The following is a 15513-nucleotide window of genomic DNA, read 5'->3' as shown; positions in this document are numbered from 1 at the left end:
AGTTCTTTACCTAATTAAAAGCTATTTTAAGCTTCTTTATATAAAATATAAACTGTTAAGTCTAGTTTTTACCTACTAGTATCCTACTATATATAGCTAGTACTTTATCTACTATATTTACCACCTTATATAACCGGGGCGCAAATCCTTATAAGTCTAGGTTAAGGATATATTATATAATTATATACTTTTCGGTTGCAGTAAGCTTTAGGCAGTTTAGTCGTAATTAAGGTTAAAACGTAACTTTATAGAGCTAATTAGAGAGCCGCTAATATCGTACGTTAAAGGCTGCTATAGCGCGTTATATAGTTCTAAATTAACTAGAAGTAAAAGCTTAAAATATAAGATTAATACTGCCTTTTTACTAAAATAGATAATCGCTATATTATTAATATATTACTGTGTAAATATAGTATTAGTTATACTAAGGAAAAGTAGCCGGCTTAGTAGTTTAGCCGGCTTAGTAGTAGAATATACTATAAAAAACCCCTCTATTTAATAATAATCCACCTATTTAACTATAGCCCTACTTTACACCGCCCTGCTGCTAGGGTAAATCCGCTAATTTTATACTAACCTACCTATTTTACTATAGTACTTCTATTTTAAGCAGCTTTTCCTTACTATAGTAGTCTGCTTATACACCCGCAATATATCTATATAGCTTTAACGCCTTAACCCTTCTATTTTATATTAATCTACTTATTTAGGGCGCTTTACCCTTAAGCCTACTTCTAAGTATAGAACAGCCCTACCTATAGTATATATATAGTAACCTACTAACTATTTACTTTAACCCCTAGCTTTATAGAAAAGTATACACGCGTACTATCTATAAGTATACTTTTACGCTAATTATAAACTAGCTTATATTTTCGGAATCTAATTAAATTAACCTAAACCTAAGAGAATAACCTAACTTTAGACTTTAGAAGGATTTATAATAATATACTATAATAGCTTATTCTATAGCCGGCTTAATAGAGTTGCTATATATTTCTAATAGTTATATATTAGTATAAAAAGCGCACAGCGCTATATACTATAGAAAGTAAGGTTTTTATCTAAATACTGCCTAGTATAAATAGTTTCTCCTTATATACTTAGCTTAAATAGAACTACTATATAAACTTCTATAGGAACTACTATATAGACTTTTATAGGAACTACTATATAGACTTCTATAGGAACTACTATATAGACTTTTATAGGAACTACTATATAAACTTCTATAGGAACTAAATTAGTATAATAAAACTTAATAATAATAATATTAACGTATTCCACCACCGAGCCGGCTAAACCACTAAGCCGGCCACTTTTCCTTGGCACAACCAACACCATATACGCGCAGTTAATTTATTCGCAACCAGCTATAGAACTTGTATACAATACACTTAGATTAGATTTAGAAGAAGCTTCTTAATCCTTTTTATATATACGCGTATTATGCCCAGCCTTTCTATAGTTTCTACAGCGCCGTTAAGCTAGTAGAGCCCTATTTGCACCATCTCTACTACCTATCTTTTTCCGTGGATTAGATGCTCTAGACACTTTAGCAGCTATATATAACGCTGCTGTACTATACTCTATTATACTGCCAGTCTGGATTCGCTTTCTTTTACAACCTTTACGCTTAGTTATCTCTGCTAGTTGCTTTTTAAGCTTTTTAACCCGGGCTTTAATAAGTATATTTTTGTATAGCATCTTTTTAGCTCCTTTAATAAGCTTTAAAAAGCCTTTTTAGGCGGTTATTAGTAACTGTATAAAGGAATTGCTTACTAGCCTTAACTATAATCTAAATTTATATATATTACTTAGGGTCTTTAATTACTATAGTATTTCTAGTAGAGGTGCTAGTAGTAAGGTCCGTAACTGTATATTAAGGCGATTAAAAACTACCTGCGTATTAATAGGAACTAATCTAGAGGCCTTAAAGGCCTTCTTACAGTTCTTATATATAAATATATTAAAAAATGCATTTTTAAAGGCTAGTAGAAAGCCTTTTTTATTAATATAGTAGATGCATCGGCGTGCTAAGTCTTATATATATTAAAAGTACTTTAGCTTTAATAGTAAGAAGCACACTATATTAAGTAGCTAAAGTATATATAATAAATGCGCAGGTATATAGAGGGTAAGGATTTGTTGTTTAATATAATAATCCTTAAAATCTTAGTTAAGGTGGCTTTTATAGCCGTCCAAAATTAGCAACCTATATAACCCTACTTAACGCGCCTTTATATACGTGTTAAAGTGCTTTAACTACTTAAAACTAAGCTTATTATTAGTCCAGCCGTTTTTAGAGATAGAGAGCTTCTAATTATATAGTATTTCTACTTCTTTATACTATATAGAGATATAAACGCGTCCTTTATAAATAATAAATAGTAGGGTTGTATATCCGGCAGCGCAGATGCTCTAGATAACTATAACCTACTCTCGGTTGCCTAGTTAAATAAGATTAGGCCTTATATATTTCTCTAAACCTGTAATAACCTTTATTATACTAATTATACCTATTTAAAAGCTAGTTTTATTAAAGTTATAGATATTATTTAGGTAGACGCTATACTTAGCTATAGTCTCTTATATAAGAGTAAACTATATATTAATAACCTCTAGGTCTTCCTAGAGTATTTTCTAGCAGTTTTTTACCCGATTAAAAGCTATTTTAAGCTTTTTTATATAAAATATAAACTGTTAAGTCTAGTTCTTGCCTACTAGTGTCCTACTATACGCAGCTAGTACTTTATCTGCTATATCTGCCACCTTATATAACCGGGGCGCAAATCCTTGCAAGTTTAGGTTAAGGATATATTATATAATTATATGCTCTTCGGTTGCAGTAAGCTTTAGGCAGTTTAGTTGTAATTAAGGTTGAAATATAATTCCGTGGAGCCGATTAGAGAGCTGCTAATATCGTATATTAAAGGCTGCTGCAGCGCGTTATATAGTCCTAAATTAACCAGAGGTAAAGGCTTAAAGCGCGAGATTAATACTGCCTTCTTACTAAGATAGATAATTGCTGCGTTGTTAATATATTGCTGTGTAAATATAGTGTTGGTTGTACTAAGGAAAAGTAGCCGGCTTAGTAGTTTGGCCGGCTTAGTAGTAGAATACGTTATAAAAGAAAATAGTAAAATAAATTAATACTTATATTAATAAATAGATAGATAGATAGCTATAAATAAGTTTTTCTTTATAAAGTTCTAATTTCTTTTTATAAAGCCTAAAGTACTATATTATATAATAATAGTAGAGCCTAGATTTAGGTTAAAAGCTCTAAAAAAAGATAGGGGCTAAAAATAGAGGGGCCGAAAATAAGGCCTAGAAAAGCCTATAAATAGAGGGATACTAAAAAAAAAGCTTTTTATTTATCTACCGGGCGTAAGTTACTATACAGTTGCTTATAAAATCGGCTTCTACCTAAACTTTCTATTGGAATTTTTACCCTATATTAGAAAATAAGGGTTACTTATCCACCTTACTAAATATAGTATAGTGTTAAATAAGTATTTAAAAAATATATTATTTTATAATACTAAAATATCTGTTATATAATGCTTTGCTATAGGCTAATATATAATATAAGGGTTAAAGTAGAATAAGTAAGTATTAAAATAGTAGAGATTATTATTAGGTTTCTAATAAAGTTTACCCTACCTTATAAATCCGATAAAGCGCTACCTACTACTATACTTCCAGGCATATAATTTTTTATTATATAAATACTTCTATATTATAATTAGAGCTTATAAGTATATAGCCGGAGCGGGTCGGCCGTTCTTCCTGCTAGCGTAATTAATACGTTTATCTACCTAATATTTATATAGTAAAACTTTAATATATAGTTCTATTTATCTATAGTTTTTTATATATAGTAGAGTTCTTTCTTAGCATTTATAAGTCTAAAAAACGCGTTATTAATATATATAACTATAGCCTAGAAGAAATCTATACTAAGGGTATTAAAGGGCTAACTTTATAAGGCGCTTTATATTTATTATACTTTATTAAGTGCGCTTATAACGCTTTTATATATATTAAGAAAAGGCTTTTAGTTATATTATTATTATAGGTGTTATTATTATTATTATTACGAATAACGTATTCCACTACTAAGCCGGCCAAACCACCGAGCCGGCTACTTTTCCTTGGCACAACTAACACTATATGCGCGCAGTTAATTTATTTGCAACTAGCTATAGAACTTATATATAACACACTTAGATTAGATTTAAAAGAAGCTTCTTAATCCTTTTTACATGTACGCGTATTATGCCCAGCCTCTCTATAGTTTCTACAGCGCCGTTAAGCTAGTAGAGCCCTATTTGCACCATCTCTACTACCTACCTTTTTCCGTGGATTAGATGCTTTAGACACTTTAGCAGCTATATACAACGCTGCTGTACTATACTCTATTATACCGCTAGTCTGGATTCGCTTTCTTTTACAACCTTTACGCTTGGTTATTTCTGCTAGTTGCTCTTTAAGCTTTTTAACCCGGGCTTTAATAAGTATATTTTTATATAGCATTTCTTTAGCTCCTTTAATAAGCTTTAAGAAGCCTTTTTAGGCGGTTGTTAGTAACCGTATAAAGGAATTACTTACTAGCCTTAACTGTAATCTAAATTTATATATATTACTTAGGGTCTTTAATTACTATAGTATTTCTAGTAAAGGTGCTAGTAGTAGGGTCTATAACTATATATTAAGGCGATTAAAAACTACCTGTATATTAATAGGAACTAATCTAGAGGCCTTAAAGGCCTTCTTATAGTTCTTATATATAAATATATTAAAAAACGCGTTTTTAAAGGCTAGTAGAAAGCCTTCTTTATTAATATAGTAAACGCGTCGGCGTGCTAAGTCTTATATGCGTTAAGAGTACTTTAGCTTTAATAGCGAGAAGCATACTATATTAAGTAGCTAAAGTATATATAATAAATACGCAGGTATATAGAGGGTAAAAATTTATTATTTAATATAATAATCCTTAAAATCTTAGTTAAGGTGGCTTTTATAGCCGTCTAAAATTAGCAACCTATATAACCCTACCTAACGCGCCTTTATATATATATTAAAGTGCTTTAACTACTTAAAACTAAGCTTATTATTAGTCTAGCCGTTCTTAGAAATAGAGAGCTTCTAATTATATAGTATTTCTGCTTCCTTATACTATATAGAGATATAAACGCGTTCTTTATAGATAATAAATAGTAGGGTTATATATCCGGCAGCGCAGATGCTCTAGATAACTATAACCTACTCTTAGTTGCCTAGTTAAATAAAATTAGGCCTTATATATTTCTCTAAACCTGTAATAACCTTTATTATACTAATTATACCTATTTAAAAGCCAGTCTTGTTAAAGTTATAGATATTATCTAGGTAGATGCTATACTTAGCTATAGTTTCTTACATAAGAGTAAACTATATATTAATAACCTCTAGGTCTTCCTAAAGTATTCTCTAGCAGTTTTTTACCTAATTAAAAGCTATTTTAAGCTCCTTTATATAAGATATAAACTGTTAAGTCTAGTTCTTGCCTACTAGTATCCCACCACGCGCAGCTAGTACTTTATCTGCTATATCTGCCACCTTACACAACCGGGGCGCAAATCCTTACAAGTCTAGGTTAAGGATATATTATATAATTGTATGCTCTTCGGTCGCAGTGAGCTTTAGGCAGTTTGGTCGTGATTAAGGTTGAAACGTGATTCCGTGGAGCCGATTAGAGAGCCGCTGATGTCGTATATTAAAGGCTGCTACAGCGCGTTGTATAGTCCTAAATTAACCAGAGGTAAAGGCTTAAAGCGCGAGATTAATACTGCCTTCTTGCTAAAATAGATAATCGCTGCGTTGTTAATGCATTGCTGTGTAAATATAGTGTTGGTTATACCAAGGAAAAGTGGCCGGCTCGGTGGTTTAGCCGGCTTAGTAGTGGAATATATTATAATCTAAGGTTAAAAGTTATAGGAAAGATTTAACCTACTATAATACTACTACCGCTGCCTAAAGGGCTTTATAATTGCGTATAATTACTTTAAGTGCCTTAGAAAGCCTATTAGAACTCCCTTTAGCTTTAATTTCTAATAGCTTATTAGAATAACTATATTATATTTTTCTTACTAAATTAGTAGTAGATTAATATTATAAAATCTTATATAACGTATTCTATTACTAAGCCGGCCAAACTACTAAGCCGGCTACTTTTCCTTAGTATAACTAATACTATATTTATATAGTAATATATTAACAACACAGCAATTATCTATTTTAGTAAAAAGGCAGTATTAATCTCGCGCTTTAAGCCTTTACCTCTAGTTAATTTAGGACTATATAACGCGCTGCAGCAGCCTTTAATATATAATATTAGCGGCTTTCTAATTAGCTCTATAGAATTATATTTTAACCTTAATTATAACTAAACTGCCTAAAGCTTACTATAACTAAAGAGCACACAATTATATAATATATCCTTAACCTAAACTTATAAAGATTTGCACCCCGGTTATATAAGGTGGCAGATATAGTAGATAAAGTACTAGCTGCGTATAGTAGAATACTAGTAGGTAAAAACTAGACTTAATAGTTTATATCTTATATAAAGAAGCTTAAAATAGCTTTTAATTAGGTAAAGAACTGCTAGAGAATACTTTAGGAAGACCTAGAGGTTATTAATATATAGTTTACTTTTATATAAGAAACTATAGCTAAGTATAGCGTCCACCTAGATAATATCTATAACTTTAATAAAACTAGCTTTTAAATAGGTATAATTAGTATAATAAAGGTTATTATAGGTTTAGAAAGATATATAAAGCCTAATTTTATTTAACTAGGTAACTAAGAATAGGTTATAGTTATCTAGAGCATCTGCGCTGCCGGATATATAACCCTACTATTTATTATCTATAAAAAACGCGTTTATATCTTTATATAGTATAAGAAAGCAGAAATACTATATAATTAGAAGCTCTCTATTTCTAAAAACGGCTGGACTAATAATAAGCTTAGTTTTAAGTAGTTAAAGCACTTTAATATATATATAAAGGCGCGTTAGGTAGGGTTATATAGGTTACTAATTTTGGACGGCTATAAGAGCCACCTTAACTAAGATTTTAAGGATTATTATATTAAATAATAAATTCTTACCCTTTATATACCTGCATATTTATTATATATACTTTAGCCACTTAATATAGTATATTTCTTACTATTAAAGCTAAAGTACTTTTAATATATATAAGACTTAGCACGCCGACGCATCTACTATATTAATAAAAAAGGCTTCCTACTAGCCTTTAAAGACGCGTTTTTTAATATATTTATATATAAAAACTGCAAGAAGGCCTTTAAGGCCTCTAGATTAGTTCCTATTAACGCGCAGGTAGTTCTTAATCGCCTTAATATATAGTTATAAACCCTACTACTAGCACCTCTACTAGAAATACTATAGTAATTAAAAACCCTAAGTAATATATATAAATTTAGATTATAGTTAAGGCTAGTAAGTAATTCCTTTATATAGTTACTAATAACCGCCTAAAAAGGCTTCTTAAAGCTTATTAAAGGAGCCGAAGAAATGCTATATAAAAATATACTTATTAAAGCCCAGGTTAAAGAGCTTAAAGAGCAACTAGTAGAAATAACTAAGTATAAAGGTTATAAAAGAAAGTAAATCTAGACTAGCAGTATAATAGAGTATAGTACAGCAGTATTATATATAGCTGCTAAAGTATCTAGAGCATTTAATCCACGGAAAAAAATAGGTAGTAGAAATAGTGTAAATAGGGCTCTACTAGCTTAATAGCGCTGTAGAAACTATAGAGAGGCTGGGCATAATACGCGTACGTGTAAAAAGGATTAAAAAGCTTTTTCTAAATCTAATCTAAGTATATTGTATATAAGTTCTATAGCTGGTTGCGAATAAATTAACTGCGCGCATATAGTGTTGGTTATACTAAGGAAAAGTAGCCGGCTTAGTAGTAGAATACGTTAGTTTTTATATAATCTATATAGCTTTCTATTCTAGGTAGTAATAGCTTATAGTATACGGTTTTTATAGCCAGGCGCCTAAGGCTAGTAAGGTATAGTAGTAGTTAGTTTTAAATTATTTAGAATTAGCGGCAGTATATATAAGGCGGCGTGGTTATAGTATATAATACTACTTTTATATAAATTCTAGGTCCGGAGGTATTAGCCCGCACTCCGGCGCTAAAAACCGTAATAACTACCTTTACTATAATAACCCTATTACTTATATTAGCTTAGTAGAAGAAATATAATAGAAGATTTAATATAGGTAATTAGGTTATTATATTTACCCTAGTTATTACGCTTCCGAATATTAAGAAAAAGCTTAGCAGGTGTATAGATTTAGAATATATATAAAAGCTTAAACCAGCGTAATAACTAGGGTAAACGTAATAACCTAATTACCTATATTACCTTAGCTATTAACTTTTCTAGTTTATTAATAATACTATAGAGCAGTATTATTTTGTATTTACTAAGGTCGCTTTTAATCTATAGCAGTTAGCTCTGCTAGTTATTACGCTATTTTTAGAAGTTAAAATTTTTAAAAATCTAGTAGTATAAGTTCTCTAAAGGTCCGCCTTTAGTTTCTTTAATACGCTTTTTATTATAGCTGGGATTAGTAATATACAAATCTTTAATATATTTTTCTTACTTATTAATTACCTTTTAGACCCTTTTAGATATATTTACTACCCTTTTACTATAGTAAAAGGGGATCTTAACGTCTAAAATACCTAATAATAAGTATACTTTATCTTCTGCAACCCTTGTCTAGCGGCGTTCTATCTACAAAAATTGTTCCTCTACGCTGAACTCGGATAAACGGGCTCCTTTGAGCGCCGAGGCAGGAACACCTGTTATCCGTTGAATTTGTTGCTTTAGAGAGCTACTGTCACCAAGTCGCATACGTTTGCGAGAGAAGAACTCGACCGAACGAGGTGGAAGGAGCTCCGCTATATCTCTTGACACGTTAGCTAGGACTATTTGGACATCCTCGAGATCGCGTTTCCTCCGTGGTTGCAAATCCGCTCGATCAATCTTCGAATGCCGATACCATCTAATGGCCCCAGCCTCGTCAGCCTCGTCCAAAGGAGACCTCGCTCAACTTTCCAACACTCTGTGCCATGACTGCGCTACTCTCGATCTCCCGAATTTGCTGAAAGGGTGTCGCACGCCAATCTTTCTACCACTGAGAGCAAACGGCGCCGCCAATCGCATTAAATTCCCGTTATGCCAGCTCTACCATCTCTTTCGTTAGATGCAGCCGCCCGCTAAGTACAAGAAGGACACCGAATACGCCTTGGGTAAATTACGCTAGGAGAAAGGCTTAGTTTAGCTTCGCAGGGGATGGTTGTCATTTCTATGCACCTCGACAGCACGTAAGTGGATTGAAAACGGTCTAGGGATGAGTAATTCAATTAAAAATGGATGTTTACATTTGTGCCAAGGCTGCAATAGCTTCCATAAGTTCAGCAAGGGTGACACTTGCTGCATTTAGGAATGTCACCCTTACTAACAACGCCCTACGATAGTGGAGGCAATTACCGCCAGAAACGATGGGCTTTATGAATCGAACTTTGTTAGTCCTTTATGACCTCTGGCCTCAACAATAACACTAGGTATGATCTTAAGACTACGCTTGATAATAAACACACGAAGAGAAAGTGACCTTACATGAGCGGGTGAAATTCTAGTTCCGGTTTTACACCTAAAATGCTGGCAGTTTTAACCATGAGTAAGCAAAATTGAGCTGTGGCAATGCAGGATAAGTTGAGCACCTCGTTGGCGCCTAGTTTTAGTTTCCGAACCTGAGTTTGTGGCAGTGCAAAAATAAGCATGCTTCAGGAAGGGAAGCAGGCCGGGTATTCGGTGTTTACGGACGTGTCTGAGCATAGGGGGCACTGGCCGCATTGCTTTGATTACATGAAGCAGGTTATTGAGTGCTATGCAGATGACTCGATTGAGACGAGCTTTATTGATGTCGATTGGTATACGTTTGATGGGTATCATACGCCGGGTAGGCAGTGTCGGAATAAGGATTGGTTGTATGAGGTTACAGAGTGTGGGCAGGGTGGGTGTCCTGGGAAAGAGTTTGCGCACACGGAGGCGGAGGTGGAGAGGATTGAGAGGGAGCAGAGGATAGAGGTTGAGAGGTGGAAGGAGAACCATTGAGAGGGTATTTCTTGGGCGTGGGGAAGAAATGAGGGGACCGAGTGAGATTGCATGAGGTGTAGATGGAAATGTAGAGGTGAGGTAAGTATAGAACATGTTCATGTAAGATGATGGGAATTCATTCCTTAGAGGGTTGGTGTTCCATCGTGATGCGATTTGTCTTGGAATGATCATCTACCACCTTTGTTTGTATCTTCAACTTCCTACTAAGTTCAACTTCCTACTAAGCGATGACCTTCTCTAGACTAGAAGAACATCGACTACTCGACCGCTATTACTTCGACGTCTTAGATCGAATTCTGCGATAACGTTTAGCTCAATCACCAGTTTGAGAGCAAGTTTTTAGACATGAGTGTGGCCAGATCTTTCATTCCTTGAACACCAAGATGCTCTATTACATTATCAGAGGCCCTTACGATTTCGATAAGGAACTGTGTATCATGGAGTGTCATGAGTTGCTCTCTGTCCTCATCAAGAAGCGCAATGTCTAGTAGAGCAAGTCGTTGGTACTTGCTTATTGGGACCATCCTGTTCGAGAAAAGATCCATAATCAATTCAGGCTGAGAACAACTCTGCCAGCGAGTGCCGTCTCGCGTATCTCGAAGGGCGTAGTATTTAGGGCGAAAGATGGGCTTGATAATTATGGTGACTTCTTTCAAAGCCAGTGCTCGTAGTTTGAAAAGGTTATCGAAGTGTTCGGGACTAACAGTGCCAGGCAAAAAGGCGTGAAGTTCGAGTGACAAGTGAAGAGTGGTGCATCTGGAGAGACACTCCGTCACCTGAGAGCTCCCGACACGGTCCCAATCATATGTCCCCGTTGAATAATTCTCTGCGTGTTCAGCGGCCCATTCCATGTGAAGTTTCCTGATGTCCATTCGCTGCCATGACGAGAGTTCTGTGAGCCACCTTTCCAGCGACGTCGCAAGCCTAAACGAGAACGTGTAGGATTTGTATGGCAGCGACTGTGTCTCTTCGTAGGTCTGTCGGCATGCATGGAATAGAGGATTATCTAGCCCCAGATCCTTAGAAGCATCTCTCCAACACTCCTGGTGACGAACTTGAGGGTTTTGGATCTTGTCCTTGAAAATCTTAGTATCGGTCTCGCTCATGCTATTCATCCAAAACGCCTTGTCCATGGTCGTGTCACGCATCCACGCCGCTTGAGCTTTAGCCTCATATTCATCTTCCACGCATGGTGCCAGTATTTGTATCTAACGTTACCGCGGTTATATTCCGAATCGGAGCATGCCTCGCAATACGTTTCTACATGCACGAATTTTTGTCCGAGAACGAGGCCATGATTTTCGTTCCGGAGCTCTGCGGGGATTCCTAGGAAAGTCGATGACCTTGAGTTTCTGGAGGTTCTGCCACAGTCAGTATAAAGCTACAACAAACGACGGGGTACAAACATGGACGCCATTGGTGACTTAGCTTTGTACCCCTCGCAGGGATTTGACTGGACATCGTATGAAACATCGGATACTCCTCGATGGCTGAGGTGTGGGCCAGCATCTCCATTATCCGTTCCACTGAGTTGTCCGCTCATCTTTCGTAAGACTAAGGCAGTGGCGAAAGTTATGCAAGTATGTCGACGGGTACTTGGTTAGGTATATGTATACCTTACTGACTCCCTCAGGCTGAAATCGGCCCTCAAAACAAATCCATAGGGTTTTCTGATGCCTTTGCAATGCGTTGCAGTGTCTGTCAACTGTGAAAAATATAGAGGTGATACGACTTGCGGGCGTAGAAGTCAGAGAGCTGCGTGGAATGAGGGTGAGGTGTGCAGGGTATAATAAACGTACGCCGGGCATTGTGTTTAATCGGTATAATATGCCACGTGGCCGCTACATCCATACCTGCCACCGCATTCGGAGAACATCTAACGACTTCTCCCAACGACATTGCGTCCTCACGGCCTCAACGCAACGCTCTATCCCGTCAATGCGACTGTTGTTACCTCCAAATTGGCATCGAGAGGCCCAACGACGCGATCCACGACCAAGCTACGTGGATCATCCTCTTCATCGCCAAAACAGCCCTCGACACGCATACAAGGGATAATTAAATATCGTCACGTTGACATGCATACGATAAGAAAGAATTACAAATGAATCGGGTTACGTGAATCGGGTTGCCGATCATGGAGAGTAATGCAATACATTTGATTGATTGATTAATCTATCCTTCCTATGTCGAGCCTATCCACTTCTGGGAAATAACCGCAGCTGTGGAATGACAGTGCTTCGCGTGCTGGAGAAAGTCTGCTTTGGACCAAGCGCGGTACTGGATTCTTAATAGAAATTGATCAGCATCGCAACCTTGGGGTACCAAACCAGATAACGTGCTAGGGTCCATCTCTTCTATCGCAACTCCTGTTTTATAGGTGAATTCACATCCTCGGCACCAGAGGCCCTGCTCAGTACCGTTTTTGAGCAGTGATGGAAATGGTATGGCACCCATACCGCAGAAGTTATCACGAGGTCTGATTCCCACATCTTTTATTGTAAGAGGGTCATGCGAAAGTGGACGCAACTCCGCTTGTCGATACCATGTCAACGTGTCGAGCTTATTGACAGTTGCAATATTCCGGGCGTCCAAAGGGAATTTCGTCGCCAATGCCTCAAGTGACCCATGCACCTTGAGAGCTAGTTCTTTTGCGGCTTTAACAGTGGTGAGCCTTATTGATCGTTGGTGGGATACGCTGTGTGCGACGCGATACTTCCCGGGAATGCTCCTCATGATAGGCAGAGCCCTCAATTGCTGCTTTGTGAGGCCGAAGCACTCCCCAACTAACGGTAATGAGATCATCCAGAGAGATTGGTTAACTGCCAGACATCCAAAACAGCACCGCTCAGCAGAGAGCAGAAGTAGGAATGGCCCATATGCGTCGCAGGATATGCATCGCTTAGAGTATAGGGCTGCATAAAGCGTAGTAACAGAGTGTAGGCCAAGGATTCTCGCCCGATTCAGGATCTCGAAGGTATAACCTGCGGATGTGACGAGGTTTCTATGTTCACGGAGAGATTCAACAATAGCTTTGCCGCGCAGGGAGACACGAGATAGGCGCCATAGGGACTGGAGATCCAAGTATGTGAGAGACTCGTGTAGAATTTCAAGAGGTAGGTTGTCAAGCTGTCCTAGAGAAGATCGACATTCGCGTTGAATGATTGTAGACGCTGGCTTCGTAGAATCGTCAATTGAGATTACACCGTTGAGAATGTAGCGTGGGCGGTGCGACAGGTGAAGGTAGATGTCGTCGTCCAGAAAGTTGCTCTCAGTCATGGCGTTCGACTTCAAAACAAGACGCGCCGTTTCCGGTACGATTTGGTCAAGACTTGCGGCTTGGTCGGTGTGGTTAGCAGTGGAAGAGGAGATGTGAAATAATAGTCGTGCGGGGTTCCTGAACACGATCCATGCCCGCCAGGCCGGCCTAAGTAAAGGGGAAAGCGACCGGATTACCGCTAGTCCTAACCAGGCTATAGTTAAACCGACACGTGATCAGGTGGCGTTTTCCTCCGCACGGCCTCTACCTCGCCACGAATTCCAACTTCTTAAGGGCGTGTTCGGTCCGCGCTCCTGTAGATTGCCTGTAGATTGAATCTACAGGTTTTTAAGGCCACACTAATTGCCGGCGGCGTACAATTAGGCTGATGGTGGCTTTTGGTGGCTTCCAATATACAATCGGCCGAGTGTTCGGTGTAGATTATGGTGTTGTAGATTGCGTGTAGATTGCGGCTGATCTTGGCGTGCGCACGGGGGCAGAATCCAATGAAATTCAATCCTCCCGTTACACAACCTACGATAGCTATTTCCAACGTCAGCTTGGTGTTAAAAATGTCTTTTACCCATCAGTTCAAAGCTACTAGCCCTACTGCGCAGCCTGCCAATGAGGCCTCGAATTCCGCCGACATAGATGCTCCTCCGGCAGCGCTATCGACACCTCCACCGCCAAAACGGAAGAAGAAGCTGTCAGCCAAGGCCATCGCGGCCGCCGCTGAGGCAGCGGATGAGGCAGCAGCTGAGGCAGCAGATGAGGCAGCAATTGCCGCTGCCGCTGCCTCAAAGCCCGCCAAGAAGGCACCAAGAGCAAAGGATAAGAAGCCCAGGATAGAATGGACGGATAAGATGGTGGTGGCGATGTACGATGCCTTGCTTGGAGGAGTAAAGATTGGACTGCGCGCGCAGAGCGGGTATCATCCTCGGTGTTGGACGCTTGCTATTGCTGCTGTACAAGAGGCTACAGAACATGATCTAACGGTGCAGAAGCCGCAGTGCCGGTCAAAGCACTCTGAAGGTAGGAAACTATGGCATAATTGGAAGGCGCACTTCTCTCACTCTGGCTGGAGTGTAGATGCGAATGACGTACCTGTATCTGACGCCGATGTCATGGCGGCGGACTTTTGAGGCCAATCCTTTGCACCTAAAATAGCAGCATAAAACTCCCCTTGCGCATAAGCAGATGTACGAGCTCTTCCATGGAATTGTAGCAACAGGCCAACACAGTCGTACGGCGCAGCAGATGCAGCAGGTGTTAGAAGAGAATGAGGAGGACTCGGGCGGCAACGCTGGCCTAGTGCTAGATGAGGATGACGTCGATGAGGCTAAGGATCCAGATGAGGACTTTAGCCAAGCCGTACAGGACTACGAGGAGCCGCCGGCGGAGGATGATAACTTTATAAGCGATGATGGGGGAGTAGATGAAGACGGAGAGGGAGAGGACGACGAGGATAATACTGGCCGTACGTCAGTTTCTACTGCACCAGCATCAAACGGGTCTGCTTCCTCTACTCCTGTTTCAACTGCACCTTCTCAAAGCTCTACTCCGGCTCCGTCTCGAAGCTCTACTCCGGCTCCGCCTGGAAGCTTAACAACACCTGCCCGGGCAGCCTCTACGGCGGCCTCTGCTACGCCACTACCTCGGCCAACTCCGGGGCCTAAGAAACCGTCAAATATAAACCTGAGGAAGCGGGCGGCAGAGGCAGCCGCTCGCCGGTTGGAGGAGAACGTAAAGAAGGGACGGACTAAGAAGTCAATGCTTGCTGAAACTGCAGCGGCGGTTTCAAAGGAGACCACTGCTACAAGGAAGCTATTGACCGAGCAGATGATGCAGAGTACGGCGCCGGCTGCAGTAGGGTTACTACAGGGACGTGCAACTACGGCGTTTACAGAATTCGAGAGAGTCCTATCTATCGACGAACAGTTAGCCGTGCGAGAGACGTTTGAGATAGACTCCAGAGCCAACAGCTTCCTGCTAACGTCAGGTGCTATTTGAGAGGCTTGAGTTAGTAAAGTAGT

At 38.6% G+C, this 15513-nt stretch overlaps 7 protein-coding genes across 7 annotated transcripts; 3 read left to right on the top strand and 4 right to left on the bottom strand.

Annotated features, from left to right (window-relative positions):
- Nucleotides 1-1833: 1833 nt before the first annotated feature.
- BDZ99DRAFT_401120 (uncharacterized protein) lies at nucleotides 1834-2043 on the bottom strand (the record flags this gene model as incomplete). Its single annotated transcript, XM_033716211.1, has 1 exon — nucleotides 1834-2043. A coding segment is annotated over one exon (210 nt), but the record flags the coding sequence as incomplete, so codon positions are not given.
- A 2664-nt stretch (nucleotides 2044-4707) lies between these two features.
- BDZ99DRAFT_400979 (uncharacterized protein) lies at nucleotides 4708-4875 on the bottom strand (the record flags this gene model as incomplete). The annotated part of the gene is made up of 1 exon (XM_033716198.1): nucleotides 4708-4875. A coding segment is annotated over one exon (168 nt), but the record flags the coding sequence as incomplete, so codon positions are not given.
- A 2380-nt stretch (nucleotides 4876-7255) lies between these two features.
- BDZ99DRAFT_400991 (uncharacterized protein) lies at nucleotides 7256-7423 on the top strand (the record flags this gene model as incomplete). The annotated part of the gene is made up of 1 exon (XM_033716200.1): nucleotides 7256-7423. A coding segment is annotated over one exon (168 nt), but the record flags the coding sequence as incomplete, so codon positions are not given.
- Nucleotides 7424-9882: 2459 nt separating this feature from the next.
- On the top strand, nucleotides 9883-10218 carry BDZ99DRAFT_527257 (uncharacterized protein; the record flags this gene model as incomplete). The annotated part of the gene is made up of 1 exon (XM_033726226.1): nucleotides 9883-10218. The coding sequence occupies one exon, from the start codon at nucleotides 9883-9885 to the stop codon at nucleotides 10216-10218; it is 336 nt and encodes a 111-aa protein (XP_033569790.1).
- On the bottom strand, nucleotides 10212-11674 carry BDZ99DRAFT_200396 (uncharacterized protein). The gene is made up of 2 exons (XM_033713244.1): nucleotides 11651-11674; nucleotides 10212-11582 (listed from the first exon to the last, which is right to left on the bottom strand). The coding sequence occupies exon 2, from the start codon at nucleotides 11367-11369 to the stop codon at nucleotides 10539-10541; it is 831 nt and encodes a 276-aa protein (XP_033569789.1). The 5' UTR covers nucleotides 11370-11582; nucleotides 11651-11674; the 3' UTR covers nucleotides 10212-10538.
- Nucleotides 11675-12345: 671 nt separating this feature from the next.
- Nucleotides 12346-13608, bottom strand: BDZ99DRAFT_454540 (uncharacterized protein). Its single transcript, XM_033718393.1, has one exon. It carries the CDS (start codon nucleotides 13498-13500, stop codon nucleotides 12406-12408), a length of 1095 nt encoding a protein of 364 aa, XP_033569788.1. The 5' UTR covers nucleotides 13501-13608; the 3' UTR covers nucleotides 12346-12405.
- Nucleotides 13609-14052: 444 nt separating this feature from the next.
- On the top strand, nucleotides 14053-15490 carry BDZ99DRAFT_503764 (uncharacterized protein; the record flags this gene model as incomplete). The annotated part of the gene is made up of 2 exons (XM_033723984.1): nucleotides 14053-14512; nucleotides 14712-15490. The coding sequence occupies 2 exons, from the start codon at nucleotides 14053-14055 to the stop codon at nucleotides 15488-15490; spliced, it is 1239 nt and encodes a 412-aa protein (XP_033569787.1).
- Between the last annotated feature and the right edge of the window lie 23 nt (nucleotides 15491-15513).

This window comes from Mytilinidion resinicola, assembly GCF_010093595.1.
Source record: "Mytilinidion resinicola strain CBS 304.34 unplaced genomic scaffold BDZ99scaffold_30, whole genome shotgun sequence".
In the NCBI taxonomy this organism is placed as follows: domain Eukaryota; kingdom Fungi; phylum Ascomycota; class Dothideomycetes; order Mytilinidiales; family Mytilinidiaceae; genus Mytilinidion; species Mytilinidion resinicola.
This window is presented reverse-complemented; position numbering and strand designations above follow the sequence as displayed.

Coding starts and splice junctions, on each gene's coding strand:
- BDZ99DRAFT_200396 (XM_033713244.1), bottom strand. CDS start 11,369: ATGCGTGACACGACCATGGACAAGGCGTTTTGGATGAATAGCATGAGC.
- BDZ99DRAFT_454540 (XM_033718393.1), bottom strand. CDS start 13,500: ATGACTGAGAGCAACTTTCTGGACGACGACATCTACCTTCACCTGTCG.